The sequence below is a fragment of the Carcharodon carcharias genome, chromosome 21, assembly GCF_017639515.1.
Source record: "Carcharodon carcharias isolate sCarCar2 chromosome 21, sCarCar2.pri, whole genome shotgun sequence".
NCBI lineage: Eukaryota > Metazoa > Chordata > Chondrichthyes > Lamniformes > Lamnidae > Carcharodon > Carcharodon carcharias.
This window is the reverse complement of record NC_054487.1, coordinates 37,807,341-37,825,208: the sequence shown is the minus strand read 5'-3', so window position 1 is coordinate 37,825,208 and position 17,868 is coordinate 37,807,341. Positions and strand designations below refer to the sequence as shown.

Genomic DNA, 17,868 nt, shown 5'->3' with positions numbered 1-17,868 from the left:
CCAGTAACCCTTGCTGGAAAGTGGGTGAACATGGGCTGATGACAAGGCTCAGCTTGCCTGTGATGCCCTTTACAGGTGAATAGCCTGTTAACACTCACTCGTCTAGGCAAAATTCTTTCTTTTACTTGTACTTGTAGTGGGCTACTTAACAAACCAGACTTAAATTGATTTAACCAGGGCACGTGCTCCTTGCACAGCCCGCGTGGCATTTTTTCATGACATCAATGAAGAAAACCTCACGGGCCATGCAGATAGCAGGCCTCAGTGCCGCCTGTCCTCGGGAAATCACTGTAAATCTATGGAATGCCACACAAAAGAATTTCTCCTTCTTAATGCCTTTAGTAGGAATATGGCTGGTGAAGCAGGGTTATAAGAAAAGAGCAGGGTCTAGTTGAATTGCTCTTACAGAGAGCCAGTATGGGTTTGAAGGGCTGAATGGCCTCCAGCTGTGCTGTAACTGTTCTATGATTTCATGTGGGCCTGCTTGAGTGTCAACCCAACAATGAATAGCGACTTGGCTGAACCATTCAAAAAGGAAATGAACAGATTGCCAACTCGATAGGGAAAACAAAAGTCTTGATGCCAGACAGGACTGAGGGTATGATGGGTTTATACAGGTTGTGAAACCAAAAGCAGTACATATTATTATCAGTGGTGTAACAGGACTAGCTGTATAACACGATCAGCATGTTACGTTAGCAGTCCTTTATTGACCACGCTTTTGGAATGTATCAATGGTAATGTCTGAAGCCACTTAAGATTGGTAAATGTTAGCTTTCTTAGCAGGTAACTGAGGAACTTCTGGCTATAGGCAGCTACAAAAGTCTGTTCCTTGGGGTTAGTTGGGGGAGGGGGGAGAGAAGTCACATGTCAAAAGTAAGTTTACCTTTCAGGTTATGAGTATTTCCTGTGAAGACTGATCAATACATAACTCAATGACAGTAATTTGAAAGTCCTACACTAATCTTCAAATGGTGTTACAAGCCATGTGATGAATAATAATGGCTTTCATGGTATACATTGGTAAAATAGTATTTTTTTTTATTCATTCATGGGATAAGGGCTTCGCTGGCTAGGCCAACATTTATTGCCTATCCCTAATTACCCTTGAGAAGGTGGCAATGAGCTGCCTTCTTGAACCGCTGCAGTCCATGTGGTGTAGGTACACCCACATTGCTATTAGGAAAGGAGTTCCAGGATTTTGACCCAGCGACAGTGAAGGAATGGTGAGTAACTTGGAGGGGATCCTCCAGATGGTGGTATTCTCATTTATCTGCTGCCCTTGTCCTTCTAGGTGGTAGTGGTCGTGGGTTCGGAAGGTTATTTGGAAGGAAAAGATATCCTCATTTGTATTTGGGATTTCAGACTATAGGATATACTGAAAACAGACTGAAGTTCCATTGTCAGATTGACACTCAGGAACCATACTTTCCTGCTTGTCATCTTCCAGTGTTTATCAACTTGAAAGAATGTGTCTCCTCACCTCTTTGACAGTAATTCAATGCAAAGGTAGGTTATTCAGGACTCCTCAAAGATGTGCCCAAACCTATGAAATTGACTGGATGACTAACCTAAATTCCCCTGCCCTAAGAAACAATTCAAGCGGGTTTGAGGATGCAGTTAAGCAGCTGTGTTTGGTCTGTGCGAGTAAGTCCAATCAAATAAAGTGTAAATAATATTACCGCTGGCCTGAAAATGTGAAACTTTGTTTTTTATTGTGTGTTTTTCCTACTTATTTCACATTTTATTTGATCCCTTAGTTATAAATTTAATAATTTTTATTCTTCCAAAAAATGATATGTATTTACTTCTCTGTGCTCTTCACTTTTCCCTGCCATATCCCAAAAGGGCCTTTGGTTTGTTTCTAGACTTTTGTTTTTTTTTCAATTGGTAATGGCCTGTAGGTGGTGTTTGAGACTGGCCATGACTTTCTTCCTCTCCTCAAAATTTCCTATTGAGTTAGAGAACTCACCACGTAAGAAACCCTGGGAGTGAAATACAATGGGATTCAGAGGTTGGTCAGACACCAGCATACTGTGTGCCATGTACCATCACTATAATATAACCTAAGTGTTTCATCTTCATGCACTTCAGAATTCTTTTGCTTTATTACTTAACACTTTGACTTTTTTTCCAAATCTGCTTTGTGAGCATAGCATGCTACAAACTGGAAAACATATTAGCTTTCCCTGGCTTGGAATTTGATGTGCCCAAGATCATAAACTCTCTTATACCACACTTCTTTTTCTAAGACAAAGTGGCCACAATTTGCAGTCAAACTTCAAACAGAATTTCAGTCAAACAGAAACTCCTCCCAGAAAATAGCATTTTCTGTATATAGAATGGCTTCAGAAACAAAAAGAGCATTAAAACCATTCAAAAGCCTAGAAGTCTATTATGGATTCCAAACATCATCGTCCAAAGGTACCCTTAGGGAAATTTCCCAACTCCATCATTTCACAATAGTTGAGGTACAATTAATATTGCATGCATTTCATACAATCTAATAATTAGGGTGAAATGTATTAACACTTTTAAGGCATGTGTAACCCTGTTCATATCACAAGGTAAGATGTGAGATATGTTGGGAACTGGTACCTCAGATGGGTCATACAGCTCAGGAAGCAGGGGTGTTGTACCATGTGAATCATGCTGCAGTCCTATATTGAGTTATATTGAAAAGTAATGTTGCCTTTGTACTTATTCCAAGGTTGATCACTTGCATCAACCACTTGAGCCTCGCTGTCTCCAGTTTATCATTTCAGCTGCACCTTTTGAATTGTGTTGCAGCCTTGTAATGTGCCCTAGCTTGCCTGTTGTTCTGTACGGGTCATCCATTTGCACATTTAAGTGCTTTTTTTTTATTATTTTGTCCATGCTTGTGTCTGAAGTATTCACAATAATTGAACAGCTATGTTGAGACTCACATTTCCATTAATATATCTGTTCAAAGTGCCCTTTTACCAATAGCCCATTATATTGTGGGGACTGTTAATTGAAATGCTGAGGCTGCCTGAAGCCAATGGCCTTGGTACCCTCAGCAAAGTGCATTCTTTTTAAGATATTGTGTGTTTATGCCTCATTGCTTGCCTTTGCATCAGCCTCTTCATTATTCTATTACATGGTTATTGTTTGTTCTCTCTCCCTTGTTCTTTTTTTTATATATATATATATAAAAACCCATCTTCTGCGCCTGAATATCACAGTGCAGTCACCCAAGTCTAAGCAGGCTCCATGGCAGTGTCTACCAGCCAAAAAGCAGACAAGTGTATCTGATCTGAAGCAAAGTGGCATTCCTAAACAGAACACAAGTACTGTAATTGCTTCTTTCATGTGTCTGGGAGTCTTTAATGGTGTAGTTGGTGTGTAGTGCAGTTGATTTTAGTGTGGCTTCTGCATGTCAGAGATACATTTATTCTCCACCCTATGCCTTTCTTCATATCCTATTTTTGGCAGAAAGCCAGTATTTCTACAGTTTTATTTATCATAACAAAACCCTAAGGAGATCTCTTACAATCCATTTGTTTTAACATGAACTTTTTTTTCTCTGGTGTACAAGAATCAGCGCAAAGAAGACTCCACTATCACAATCTTCCATAGAGAGATATTTCTTGGGACTAGGTTCTTTTGAAAGATTAGTGTTAACAAGCTGGCAATGTGCGGAGATAATTGTATTTTAAACCTGTTGCTAATGATGCTAAAATGGAGATTAGTGTCAGGTATGTAACACCCTCACTAGAATATGCCTTTGGGAACATAGCATTACTCATATCACACTTCATAACCAAGGTCAATGCTTATTTCATAACTCACACTAATGGTTTCTTTGTGAACTCTTAGCGATGGGATTGATGCACTCTTTCTGTAGGCTACTCTCATTGACTTGAAATAACTATGCTAAAGGTCTAAGAACTAAAAATACGAGGTATAAAGAGCAGCAGAGAGTATTAACAATATGAAAGATATAGGAAAAAGCGACACTTGCACGTATGTAGGGATATATTGCATTGCCAAACATCTCAAAGCATTATCAGTGCTCAGACTAACTTAAGGGTCTAAAGATATATCTTTCTCAGTCATTTTAGTGAAAAAATAGAGGTGAGCGCGAAGCACTCTTCTCTACTTTTCTGCATTTTTGCCAAAAAGCTAAATATAGTCCATAATGATCACCTTGAAAAAAAGCACTCAGCATGTACAGAACTGATTGCCTTTCCAAAGGATTGCACATGGACAGGTCTTCAATCACCAGAACAATTTTTGTTTGCATTGAGACTTAATTTTGCAAGGTGAGACAAGGCTGGCTGTATGGGGCTGCACTTGGCAGGAGCGTGAGACTGCAACAGGATTCTAATGCTTTAGTTTCCAATTTTGATACCTAAGCCCACTCTAGCAAAACTCCACGCTAGGAGTGGAATCTTGCAAAATGTGGTTTAACCTTTTCAAAACAATACATTATCTGCATAATTATAAACAGTGCATCAAATTATTTGTCAAATAATAACAGATAAACAATTAGTGGGAATCTGCAAGAGACACATTTTGGCTTACAGCTTTGTAACAACGATGAAGAGGAGAGGAATAGCCACAAAAAATAGATCCTAACGGTCAATAGAAATTTAAGATAAAACAGAAAATGTTTAAAATGCACATCATATGAAAGAGAAAAGAGAAAAACAAATAAACCAGATTTAATGGATTGTTTGAACTGTCCCACAGTTACTTTAGGATGCTATTATCCATATCAAGGGACGATAGCTAGAAAAAATCTACACCTCATTAAGTTGTTGTGCTACATTGGTTCTGAAATGCAGTACTAACATTTCCTCCAACACTGACCATTAACTGCAGGTTAATTTTGGATGGCAGAATATTTGGATAGCTCTTGGGCACGCGACTAAAATTGGGCTCTTGCTGTACTTCCGATTCTTATGGTCTCTAGTTTTAAAAGGGGAAGGTTATTCCTTACTACGGAAAAGAAACATTGACATTTTTCCTCATAATTTTCAGATTTAATTCAGCCTTGTCACTTGACCTTTCCTTACATTGGTAGAATGCTTGTACTTGAATTGTTAGATTGAAGCCTCACAGTAATAGACTGTGGGCTGAGTTGATGTGCTTGGAATGTTTGTTTTATTTAATGCATGCCACTATGTGTTAATCCTATTGAGTGGCAATTTGTAATTTTTTGTTTGAATGTATCTTGCCATATCACAGAATTGTCTTGACTATTATAGTAGCAGCTTTTGATATCTATTAATTAAAAAATGTTGGAAACAGCCTTGAAGTGAAAATTCATTAATGGGCATGAGCAGTGATGATGTGTGTTAGAAACCTCAATTCTCAAATAACTCATCACAGTCATCACAGGTTCCAAGCTTAGAGGTGAGGTGAGTCCCTTAGTAAAGAAGAGAAAACTCAAGTAAATGACCCATGGCGATTTGAGTGTCTCTAGGTAGCTAGTTAGACCGTATCATTGGCAACAGTTTGGTAAATAAGGCCACTTTGTGCCCCCTTAGATGGAAGTGAAAATGAGTGGGGACATCAAAAGCAGAGAAAACCAATTTGCGTTCCATAATTTTTGAATTATAGGACTTTGGTGAGACCACACCTGGAGTACTGTGCACAGTTTTCATTTCCATATCTAAGGAAGGAGTTGCATTGGATGCAGTAAAGCGAAGGTTCATTAGATTGGTTCCTGGGATGCGCTATTATGAGAGGCCAAGAAAGTTGGGCCTATATTCTCTGGAGTTTAGAAGAATGAGAGGTGATCTCATTGAAACATAAAAGATTATGAAGGGGATTGAAAGGGTAAATATGGAGAGGTTGTTTCTCGTGGCTGGGGAATCTAGAATGTGAGGGCTCAGGATAAGGGGTCAATTATTAGAACTGAGATGAGAAGCAATATCTTCACTCAAAGGGTTGGTATCTTTGGAATTGTCTAACCCAGAGGGTTGTGGATTCTCCATCATTAAGTATATTTTAAAGCTGAGATAAACAGATTTGTGGGAATTAAGGGATATGGGAAGTGGGCAGGGAAGTGCAGTTGAGGCAGAAGATCAAATATGATTATATTGAATGGCAGAGGAAGCTCAAAGGGTCATAGTGTTTCCTCCACCTCCTATTTTTTATGTTCTAAAGGGTTAGGAAATACACTCAATACTATAAACTGGAGAATTCCATTTATGTGAGCCTTTTGCACAGAGATTCTATTATAGTCTTAAGCATAAATCGAGACAGATTTCTTACACTGTCAGAAGGTTAATGATCATTATATAACAAGCTAGATATTTTAATGAGACAATATTTGTTTAGCCTATCTTATGGATTCAAACCTGTCAGAAACGTGGAGCACAATTTATTAAAGATGATTCAACTTCACAAGCAGTTCCTTTGGAAATTAATTTCCCTTGTATTTGAAAGGCAGATCTGATCAAGGTGCTTAAAATGTTAAAAGAACTTGGTACGGTAGATACGGAAAAACTATCTGGTGTGGGAATCAAAGCTGAGGGTGACATTACCTTAAAATTAGATCTAGGCCATTTAGGAGGGAAATTAGGAAGCACTTTTCCTCTAAAAGGCAAAGGATGCTGGGACCGTTGCAGCTTTCAAGAATAGGATTGATAGATTTTTGTTAGGCAAGGGTGCATGAAGGGATGTGGAGCTGGTGCAGGTAAATAGAATTGAGGTACAGATGATCTGTGATCTAATTGAAAGTGCGAGGGGCTGAACGGTCTACTCCTGCTCCTTCATCACAGACTTGTGAACAATACTGATGGTGGGTGATGTTTCTCAGTAATGCACAGGTAAAGCCATTCAGTTAACATCACTGGTAAAGAACTACTATTTCTTTCCGTTACCTGAAGCCCAGATTCCTCTATATGGGATGACCTTCGTAGGTTCAGGAAGGTTTCATTTCTCTCACCTCTCAGTGTGCATGCCTCTCACTAGCAGATCAAACAGTTGTAATGACAGAAGAGGAAGTGATTGAGGTGCCTATCCTGTCACCTGCAGAGGAACCAAGACACTCAATGTTAGATTTGATTTTGGTGAGATTCTCCAATAATGAATGAAGCAGCTAAACAGAACACCATACAACAGCAGGACATCTTGACTCAGCCAGGGATGGACAAAGCACTGGAAGAATCATTCCCATCATACAGAAGCAAAGCCATTTGAGACCCAGAATATCCTTTACTCCCAACTGATGGAGGCCACATGCAGTATGGATGGATCAACTAAAGCTGGTAGAGGAGTGCTAACTGTAAATGGGAAATAAAAGATAATGATGGTCGGGTGTAGAAGGAGGTGATGCTCTGCATTTTGGTTTAGCCTTTTGTATTCCATTGTACATGAGGCCATGTGCTATCAATAACCTGACAGCGTTAACCTAACCTAACAGATATCCTTTTGGTATGCTGGTGGTGTGGGAGGTGGTGTGGCATGACCACAAAGGAATGGAGTGCAACTTCTAGTAATTAATTTATGGGAAAGCCTTGAGGTAGAAATGAGAGTCAAGCCTTTTACGATGAAGATTTGTAATATTTCCTGGAAATTCATGTGAATAAAAAATACTTGTCAGTGGGAAGTGTGTGTGCAAGGGATGGAAAGTGCATACCCTTAACTGACTTGTTTTCCACTTGCTCTAAAAGTTTAAATTCCTGACCTCTTCCACATAGAGGGCATCTTACGGGCTGCGTTCACTGTTCAAATCTCATTCTGACTGCTGCATAGTAGAAGAGCCTGTGACTTTTCTGGCTTCCTCTGCCACAAATGCAGTGCACTTAAATTGCCCATTTCATATGGTCATCAAAGGCCTGTCAGGTGTCTTGAGCAGAACTCTCCAAGCTGCATTCTTCATTCCCTTTTGCTGCTATGAACCTGTACACTGTGGGATTTATATGTTATATGCTTCATATAAGATTTATATGCAGTTCAAGATCAAGATGCAGTTGTATAGCTATGCAACCTGCTTCATGGAGACCCGCAGCCAACCTGCACCCTAGGAGCAACATTTCCATTGACAAACAAGAGGATCACAGTCCTTGAATATTTTGCTTCATTCCAAGCCAGAGAACGGGACCAGCAATATCAGCCAATTTGGTGGTGGTGGTAGCTCTGCCGCACATGTTAAGCATTCCTTTGTAGGTCACAATGCAGAGAAACTTCAATGGCATAGGAATCAGATGTCATTAGTAGACTCTCTCATATTCCTAGGACAGACATAACTGATCCTGTAGCTGACCCTGTCAGACTGCAGTCTTCTCTTATGCCTAGGTCCTGTCTCGTATGCATCTCCAAGGCACTTCAGCGAGCTTTTGCTTCTCCTCTCCCACTGATACCACTTGCTGCCCCTCTTGTGCACTGTGATCCAGGTGCATTGACTCTTCAGGATTGCTGCCCACATCCAAACCCATGAAGTGGGTTTAGCCGTACTTCATACCTGTGACAATCTGTGAGCTTGATACTGGATTCTATGAGTTGGTGGTCTGGCTGGCAGACTGTTTTTGCAGGCCTAAGGCAAGAGTACTTCGGATGGACCAACAGTAAAAGAGCAACAGGTCATAAAATGCTTTACTTCATGGATACTTATGCAGGGCAGCTACTATGTACAGAAAGAAACTTAACACTTTGCTTCAACAGCTTTCTTTATGTATCTGCCATCTTCTTACACACTTAAAATGAGGGCCTTTATGTGTTGGTGACAAGATTCACTTTATTAACTCTGTGCTGCCAGGCTTGCTAAACCAAATTCTGGCCCTTCAGTGCCAAAGAAGACAGCCCTTTCTTCTCCATCCTTCACCAGGTAAAAGCTCCAGTGAAGCAGCTGTGAATCTGGCAATTAGTTCAGGAGTGAGAAACATCCAATGTACAGGACAAACACTCTTACCTTATGCTGCAATCAAAAATAGTCTACATAGATGAATTCTGGCACCATTTCAATTTACTGTCGGCTGTGAAGCTAATAAGAATGTTACCTAGGCAGCTCCCTGTGTGAGTGACAGCTCACATAAAATAGGCAATATACCCAATCCCAAAAATCAAGGGTAGACAACTGTGGAAATGCAGACAGCGGAAGCACTCCCATTATACCGCTTCCCTATCAATTGTGCACAATCAGGAATTTCCAGGCCATGTGTTTACTACTTCCTGCTGTTTGATATATAGGATGGTGGTCAAGTACCTTTCTGTTGACCTTAAAATGTTATCTTTCAAATGGGCATTGGAAGAATTTAAGGGGCTGCACATACTGAGTTTCTTATCCATTTTTGTTTTATTCTTTCATGGTTTGTGAACATCTCTGGCAAGGGCGTCATTTGGGAAGTTTGGTGATCAGCTGCTTTCCTGCGGAAGTTCATCTGGTATAGGTACACCTCAGTGCTGTTAGGAAGAGAGTTCCAGGTTTTTGGCTTAGTTCTAGTTAAGGAACAGTGATATAGTTCCACACCAGAATGGTGAGTGGCTTGGAGGGGAATTTGCAGGTAGTGGTGCTCCCATGCGTCTGCTGCCCTTGTTCTTCTAGGCAATGTGGTCGCAGATTTGGAAGGTTGTCGAAGGAGGCTCGGCGAATTGCTGCAGTGCATCCTCAGTACTGAAGGTTAAGTGGGAATGCTATTCAATTCTCTGGCACATCCAAATATACAAGTGATGTTTTGTTAATAATACTAAAATTCTTCATGTTTTCCGGCAAATTAAAATAATACCATGATATGTTAGTAAGTTGTTGTTGCTCATGGGTTTTATGTTAAAGTTTTGCCTGCTCTTGCATGTAACACTTTATACCTGACATTTATAAACAGATGTGTTAAAGTTCTTTTTATTTGCTGATAACAGAGACCTTAAGCCAAAGACCTCCTGCCAAAAGATTGGAAGATGTGATTCGACTGGCAGAACTGTGCATTGAGGTACTTCAGCAAAATGAGGAACACCATTCAGAGGTGGGTTTTTGCCTCAATGAAACAAATATGTCACTGACAAGAGCTTTGGTCATTTGTCATTTGAATCTTACTAATAGCTCAAACAATCCCTCTTTTAGAAAAATTAACTTGACACCATTGGCTAGATTGTCAACTTGCCACTTGAGTGTAAAACTGCACGATTGACTGCCCATGTGATTTGACTTTTGGTTTCATTTGATTTTGATGAAAATGAAAATTGGCTGGTTTCTATATACAGCTAGTCCACAATGCCAGTGTAATGCTTATGTGGCAGGTTAAAAAGCTAAATTCTCCCGAGAAGCATGTTAATCTGTTCAGATTAAGGCACTTGTCGTGGTTTCTGAGTTTAATTTGAATCCAGTAATTCTTATCACCACTATCGAAATGGCTGACTCATGCATCAATTAACCCTTTTGTCTATGTGCTTCCTTCACAGCAACACATTTCTGCTGTAGGTTTTCACTTGCAAGTTGTCTTGTTACTTGTGATGTACAGAACTGTGGCTGTACCCATGTGTAGTTATTAAGCGAAAAATGAGCCAAAGAGCACTAATCCTCACCATACATCTCTCTTGCTGCTAGGATGGTTCGTGTAACCCAAGTTTTATTTTAAAGAGGCTGGGCTCCAATTGATTTCATCTCAAATAACTGTCCAGTGTTTGTCATAGTGAAGCAGACCGTTTTATTGCCTAGTTGCCACCAAAGCTTAAAAAACAAACAATTTAAGATATATGCTAAAAGCAATAATTTAAGATATATATTAGATATGATATTTGTACGTATTATTGTATATGATAAGCTTAACCCCTTTGAGTGAGTTCCATTTATATCTTTCAGAATCCATTTTTTTTATCATTGAATAGACAGTGTTAAAATGGGGTTTTTACTACTGAACTTTGTGACAAATTATATTGTTCCTTTTTAGTTATTTGTTTTCCTATCCTAAAAACATGAACATATGCAGGGTTATGCATATTGACATGTCAATGAGCAATTTTTAATTACAGTTTTGTTAGCTACTACATTGAAGATTTGAAGTTGAAATGTTGGAGTACCGGCATCGTCACTAGTATCAATAGTCTACTCTCAAGCCAGTGCACTACACTTGCAAAAGATAAATGAAGTTAATGATCTGCTTCATTGTCTTACTGGTGATTTGGTTCTTGGAAAATAAGAATGAGGGTGAAATATTGTGGGGCTAATCCTGAACTTGGGTTTTGTTTGATGAAAATGACGGGATTCTGCAGGTACAGCTATTAATCTGATGAATGTGTCTGACGGAACTGGGCCCACACCAGCCCAAGTTAAAGAATCAAGTCACCCAGTGCAATCATAGAATTTTTTCTTTTCAGTTCACCTCCATTGTCACCAAAGAGTTCTGGGTTTCATTGATTATATCGCATTCAGACCAATCAAAAATTATCCTAATACTGTGCTGGAAATAGGGCCTTTTTCTTGAACTAATATTTTCACAAAATTAACCTTGGCACAATCACAGACAACTACAGATGAAGGCCAATCAACCCGTATTGATTAATCTATTCAGAAACACACTTGAGTCTCTCCCCACCACCGCATTACAGCATCTACTTGTTTTTTTAAATGATTCCAGAATTTGCTCCATCACTTCACCAGGAAGTCTATGCCAAGTGTTGATCACTCTCTCTGTGAAGGAGAACTTCCTAATGTCAGTCCTGAAGCTCTTGTTCAGCACAGAATCTAAGATTCCTAACTTGCTTTCCATTTTGCCCTTAGTTATATTAATATAGTTCATGGAGTAGGTGTGCTTTTTACTTTACCACCCTATGTACCTTGCACATGTCTAGATTAAACTTCATCTGCCTTTACTATGTCTATGTACTTATTTTGTCCAACACACTCTGAAATTCCTAAACTCCTTCCTTTGAACTACCCCCGTCCACCCAGTCCCACCCTAGAATACGAACCCTTCAGGATTGACCTAACATCTCTGGAAGTCTCTGGATGCTGCCGAATGCATACTGGTAGAAAATCATAGGAGCATTTTCATTTTTTGAACATTTTTGTTTGTTATTAAACACTGGAGATGGGACAATAAAGGCTGTTTGGTCGAGCGGGAAGATTACAGACCATGTGCTAAAACCTCTGAGGCTAGATCCTGCCAGAGGTGACATACTCAAGCCCCTTCACCCACCCATCATTCACGCCCCCAAAGCTGTTTAGTATAGTCAACAAATTTGACCACTTTGCATGGAGGTTCTAAATCCAGTTCATTTATGGAAATAGCAGCGATGCCAAAGCCTAGCTCTGTGCTGTTTCATCCTGCCAATCTCAGCATAACACCTGTAAGAAGTCCTCATTTCTCTCTACCTTTCAGCCAGTTTCCTATTTATCCCCAGGGTTTATCCAAATCCCCACAGATTTGAAATAAAAAGAGAAAGTGCTGGAAATACTTAGCAGGTCTGGCAGCATCTGTGGAGTTAATGTTTTGAGTCAAATATGATTCTTCTTCAGAACCCCCATAGATTTGAGCTTGGCTAAAGACTTTCTTGAGGGACTTTGTCAAAATGCTTTTCAAAGTCTATATTAAGGAACGTTTCACAATTCAGTTGGGATGTTACTTTCTCAAAGAAGTTAAAGAGATTGTCAAGCATGATTTTCCTCTTACAAATCCATATTGGCTTCTATTTAGTTTGTTACTATTATACAGAAACACTTAAAGCTTCCTCCAGATGATCAATTCCACTGTTTTTTCATGGAATAGATGTGGGCTTGATATGTTTATATCTATCATAATCCCCTTTTTGAATGTAGACCCACATTGGCCTGTCTTAAATCAACTGGGGCCTCCTCAGCATCCAATAATTCTCTCGTACTGGTTGAGAGTGCCTTACAAATCTCTCCTCTTTAGTCTCATTCAGTACTCTGAGCTAATTACTGTTTGTCTCTGTGACTTAGTTATTTTGAACCCTTTTAGATTACTCAGGAGTTCCATCTCATTTATATCAATGTTTTTTGATTTTACGTAGCTTTTTCTGTTGGGAAGGGACATGCTACTTGTGTCTTCACTTGTGACTATCTGGAGAAAGTAATCATTCAGGATATTAATTATTTTGTGATCTGCCTCAGTTTCCAGTCCATTTGGATCTTTTTATCTCTTCTGTGCTTATTCGTTTGCTGAATGGTACTGAAACAGCTTTTGTTCTTCCGCTTAACCTCAGCCACTATGCTTTTTTCCAGGTGTCACTGTCTGTAAGATCTCTTTTTTAATATTACATTTGTTCCAGTGGGCCCCTCCTCCTTTAAACCTGCAGGATTTGTACATAACATTTTTCCTCTTTTTTTCTCATTTCAAGTTTGTTTGCTAATCCACATAGGGTCAAGTTTGAGCTCGTTGACTTTGGGAATGCATTAATCCTTCATGCTGAAAGGGTTGAAAGTCCGGATGTCTTGACTATATTGGAGTTCTAATTTTTGTTCATTTTGGAGCATTCTGTGGCAAGATTCTATTGTAAACAAGCCACTTGATTGATATCCTGTGGAGATGGATTTTAAGAAACCTTGCTCAACTAGTAACATTCTCATCCCTAAGTCAGAGCGTCACAAATTCCAAGGGCACAACAACAATAACTTTGTCATAGATAATGCCTTTATCAGATAAATTATACTCTAGATCACTTCACAGAAGAATAACCAAAAAATTAAAGCTGAGCCAAAGAAGATATTAGAAGTGAATCTTAAGCAGGGACTTAAAGTGGCGGAAGCGAAGTGGAGGCATTTACAGAGGGAAGTCCAGAGTATGGCGTTTTTGTGTCTGAAGGAGGTAGCAAGGGTGGAAAATTGATTGGATACTTTCTAACATGGAGTTGCAGGCAAGATGGATGCAGATTTAGGAGGCAACAACGTGTTCAAGGATTTTGGAGATGAAAGGGAGGTTGGGCATAAGACAAATGTTTCGAGGACAGAGGGGTTACAATTATGTCTTTCTGAAGGGGATTTTGGCAGTGGGTTTAAAAGGACAGTACCTGAGTAGAAGAAGCCATTTAAATGTCAGCTAGATGAGTTGAGGGAAGAGATGCAAAGACTTGAGCACATAAAACATGTTGATATATCAGTGCAGCAAGAGAAAATTCTGCATCATCAGAGAGACCATTTTGCCAGTGATTCAGATAGATATTAAATATTCTGTAGAACAGCTCTCCAAGTGCCCTGGCAAACATTATTCCCTTATACATGACTGATAAAACAGATTAATTTCATTGCTATAAAAACAAAAAACTGCAGATGCTGGAAATTAATTTCATTGCTGCTTGCTGTGCAATGTAACTCCCATTACAAAACAATGACAGCAGTTTGCTCTCTATAAACCCATTTGGGGGATGTTTATGAGAAATGTGATAAAGCATTTTCTTTCTCAGTCTGATCTTGAATGCACGCCTCCCATAGAAAATTGGTGTTGCGAGAATAACAATAGACATTCCTAATTGAATTCAGATTAACTAATGAATCATTAATCACCTTCTCTGTAAAATGAATTTATAACATTCAGAAACGTATGCTATTTCACCCATCAACATATCCCTGGCATTAGGTTTGTTAAAGGGAGGGGGTGTGCCTTCTAATGTATAACCCCTTAGAGCTTGAGAAGCCTTCACGCTACTTCACCCTGTGTCTAAATATTGTATAAATCAAAGCAATTAATAATGAAAGTCTAAAATATCCCATGCAGTTTATGTGCTTTCATTTGAATTATAAGTATAGCACTTGTTTTTGTGCTTTAAAGCGAGACAATGTTGATATTCCAGAAGTAATTAACTTTGTGTTTTATTAATTTGATTTGTTTTATTTTTCCTTGAATTTAAATGTCAAAAATGAGCCACTGAAATTTGAGGACAAAAAATATGTATTAAAATATGCAAATTAGGTAAGATACAAGCTAGGCTAATTATTTCTAGAATATATAAAATCTGTACACAGCAGAATATTATTAGTAATAAGTTGTTCCTCCTTTTAACAAGACTAATCTCAGGATATATTGCTGTGTGAAACTGCCTGTTTTTAAATGATTGTTTGCTATTCATTTTAGGGACAAACTGACTTATGATTCAGCAATTAACCTGAATTCAGTTAGAAATGTCTACTGTTATCTCCTTTTCACAATTATCAATATCAATTTTGTATAGAGAGCCATGATTTTTAACCCTAGAGTAATGAAATTGTCCATATTTCAGTCACTCTATTATGCAATAATTAGTATTGGAAAATGTTTAAAATGTGACAGTGTCAAGAAGTAAATAATCTTGTATTTAATTGAAACTGGAAAAATAGTCAGCGAATATCTGGAGCATTAATGGAAAATATTCATTACATTTCTTGGCTGCTAACACCTCCTTTCCATACACTGACTGCAGAATAGAACTGATTTAATAGTGCATTTTGTAGAGAACGTACATGGGGTTAATTGCATTATGCATAGAACCATAGAACACTACAGCGCAGAAAACAGGCCATTTGGCCCTTCTAGTCTGTGCCGAAATATTATTCCGCTAATCCCATTGACCTGCACCCAGTCCATAACCCTCCAGACCTCTCCCATCCATGTATCTATCCAATTTATTCTTAAAACTTAAGAGTGAGCCCGCATTTACCACATCAGATGGCAGCTTATTCCACACTCTCACCACTCTCTGAGTGAAGAAGTTCCCCCTAATGTTCCCCCTAAACCTTTCCCCTTTCACCCTAAAGCCTTGTCCTCTCATGTTTATCTCTCCTAATCAAAGTGGAAAGAGCCTACTCGCATTTACTCTGTCTATACCCCTTATAATTTTGTAAACTTCTTTCAAATCTCCCCTCACCCTTCTACGCTCCAAGGAATAAAGTCCTAACCTGTTTAATCTTTCCCTGTAACTCAACTCTTTAAGACCCGGCAACATCCTAGTAAATCTTCTCTGCACTCTTTCAATCTTACTGATATCCTTCCTGTAGTTAGGCGACCAGAACTGCACACAATACTCCAAAGTTGGCCTTACCAATGTCTTATACAACCTCACCATAACATCCCAACTCCTATACTCAATACTTTGATTTATGAAGGCCAGTATGCCAAAAGCTTTCTTTACAAACCTGTCTACCTGTGATGCTACTTTCAGGGAATTATATTATTTTATATTATTATATATTATTATATAATATATATTATATATTATGATATATTATGAAGTGCTTCTTCACACAAGACTTTCATTTGTAAGGTCTCAGAAAACCTCATAAAAGGTGCAGAAGTTGTATCAAGGGCTGGGCTTTGGGTGAAGAGCAAGGAAGAGGCAAATGCAATGTTAAATAATGGATGGTCACCTTATGTTTGCAGGGATACATGATATGATTTTCAATTACAGCTATTAACTTGTATTTAAATGTTTGGATTCTTTTCTTTTTGTTCAACAAACACTTACACATGTGCGGATCCCTAAAGGGAAGAGAGGTACGTGACTAGCGGGGATTCTACCATTGGGCATTTCTTCACGTTTGCAACCATAGATGAGGCATGCATTATGTTTATCGTCATCTTAAAAAGGCAATATCTAAGCAGAGAAGTAGTCTTCAATATCCTTCCCCTTCCTCTGAGTTTACAATTTAAAGGTGGAGGATCCCACAGCTAAAATCCTCAACAAACCACATTTTATAGAAAATCTTCAACTGAAACATTAATTGGCCCTTTTATGTTTGATTTGAAATTGGCAAGAACTTCACTGGTGAAGAACAACTAAAGGTTAATTTTAATTTTTCTTTTGTTTATTAATAAATGAAACCTGATTCCCAATTGCACAGTGCATTACTACATGGGCAAGATCCATCTTGCCAAACGACAATGCAACATTGTCCCATTTACAGTTTCTGTACACAACGAACTTTTCCCCCTATGTTATCTCTTTCTGCCTCTTTCTCTCTCTCCCCCTTTTTTTTCATAGTGTATGAGGTCACCATTATAGAAGCTGGAATTGCTGAGCAGCAGTAAATGCTAGAGAGAGAGGAAATAACCAATAGTCAGTTCACTGGCCTCTTACCTTATTTGGGTGCACTGCTGGAACCTCATTGCATGCCTCAGATATTTCAGCATGTGATAAAAGCTCAACACTAAAACTTTTATACTGTGCCATTAATTTTGTAAGAGAGTTATTTGTAATAGGACCCACAGTGGCAGAAAACTTATCCTTTCTTCCCATTTGTCTCTATCTCCCTGAGGTGATGACAAAAACTGAGTTTCACCTTGTCTTCCACTTTTGCCTGTTTCTGGGGAAATATATATTTATTATGTATATATATTCCTGTGCTGACCAAGATAGAATATTTTGTTTGAGTTTCTCAGATGCTGTATTTAATAAGCTTCTGATGTGAATGAACAGAGAAATTTTCAACAGTTCTTAGAGATCAGTTAAATCATTAAACATGATTAATCATAATTGTAAATAAAATGTATGGTTTAAGAAATGTAATTTTGTTTTCAGTACTCTCTAGTAATGATATTTCATGACAAAATGTGTCTGAAAGGTCAGTGGCCATCACAATTGTGCCTTAAATGTAGCTCACAAAGATGGAGAATAAGATTTTAAGGCTTGGATTACCTGTGTCTGTTTTCAGGTAGTTTTGAGGCATGAGCAAGCCAACTGGTGAGACTTAACTGCTACAAACCTGTTACATAAAACAACCATCAAAATTTTCCATTAAAAATATTTGACAGTCAGTGTTGCTGCCCATTTTGCCATAAGTAAATCCTATTTCTTCAGCTCCTCGAGGTGTCTGCCCAATTTCACGTACTTTTCTTCTTGCCATCACCCACTTCCATCTGTGTCAGAATCACGATGTTCTGCACTCTGGAATTCTCTTCATAAAACCTTCAGTATTGCTACACCTCTCCAAGCACACATTCAATTCACTTCTGATCAATGTCCTATCCT

The 17,868-nt window shown here is 38.7% G+C and overlaps 1 protein-coding gene across 7 annotated transcripts in view; it reads left to right on the top strand.

Moving 5' to 3' along the window:
* Positions 1–17,868, top strand: part of cadps2 (Ca++-dependent secretion activator 2) — an 829,148-nt gene that overhangs the window by 671,121 nt on the left and 140,159 nt on the right. For all 7 annotated transcript variants that reach the window (XM_041216037.1, XM_041216039.1, XM_041216038.1 and 4 more), the window contains one exon: positions 9,832–9,935. In XM_041216037.1, the coding sequence (XP_041071971.1) occupies positions 9,832–9,935 (104 nt within the window). The remainder of the gene's footprint in view (positions 1–9,831; positions 9,936–17,868) is intronic.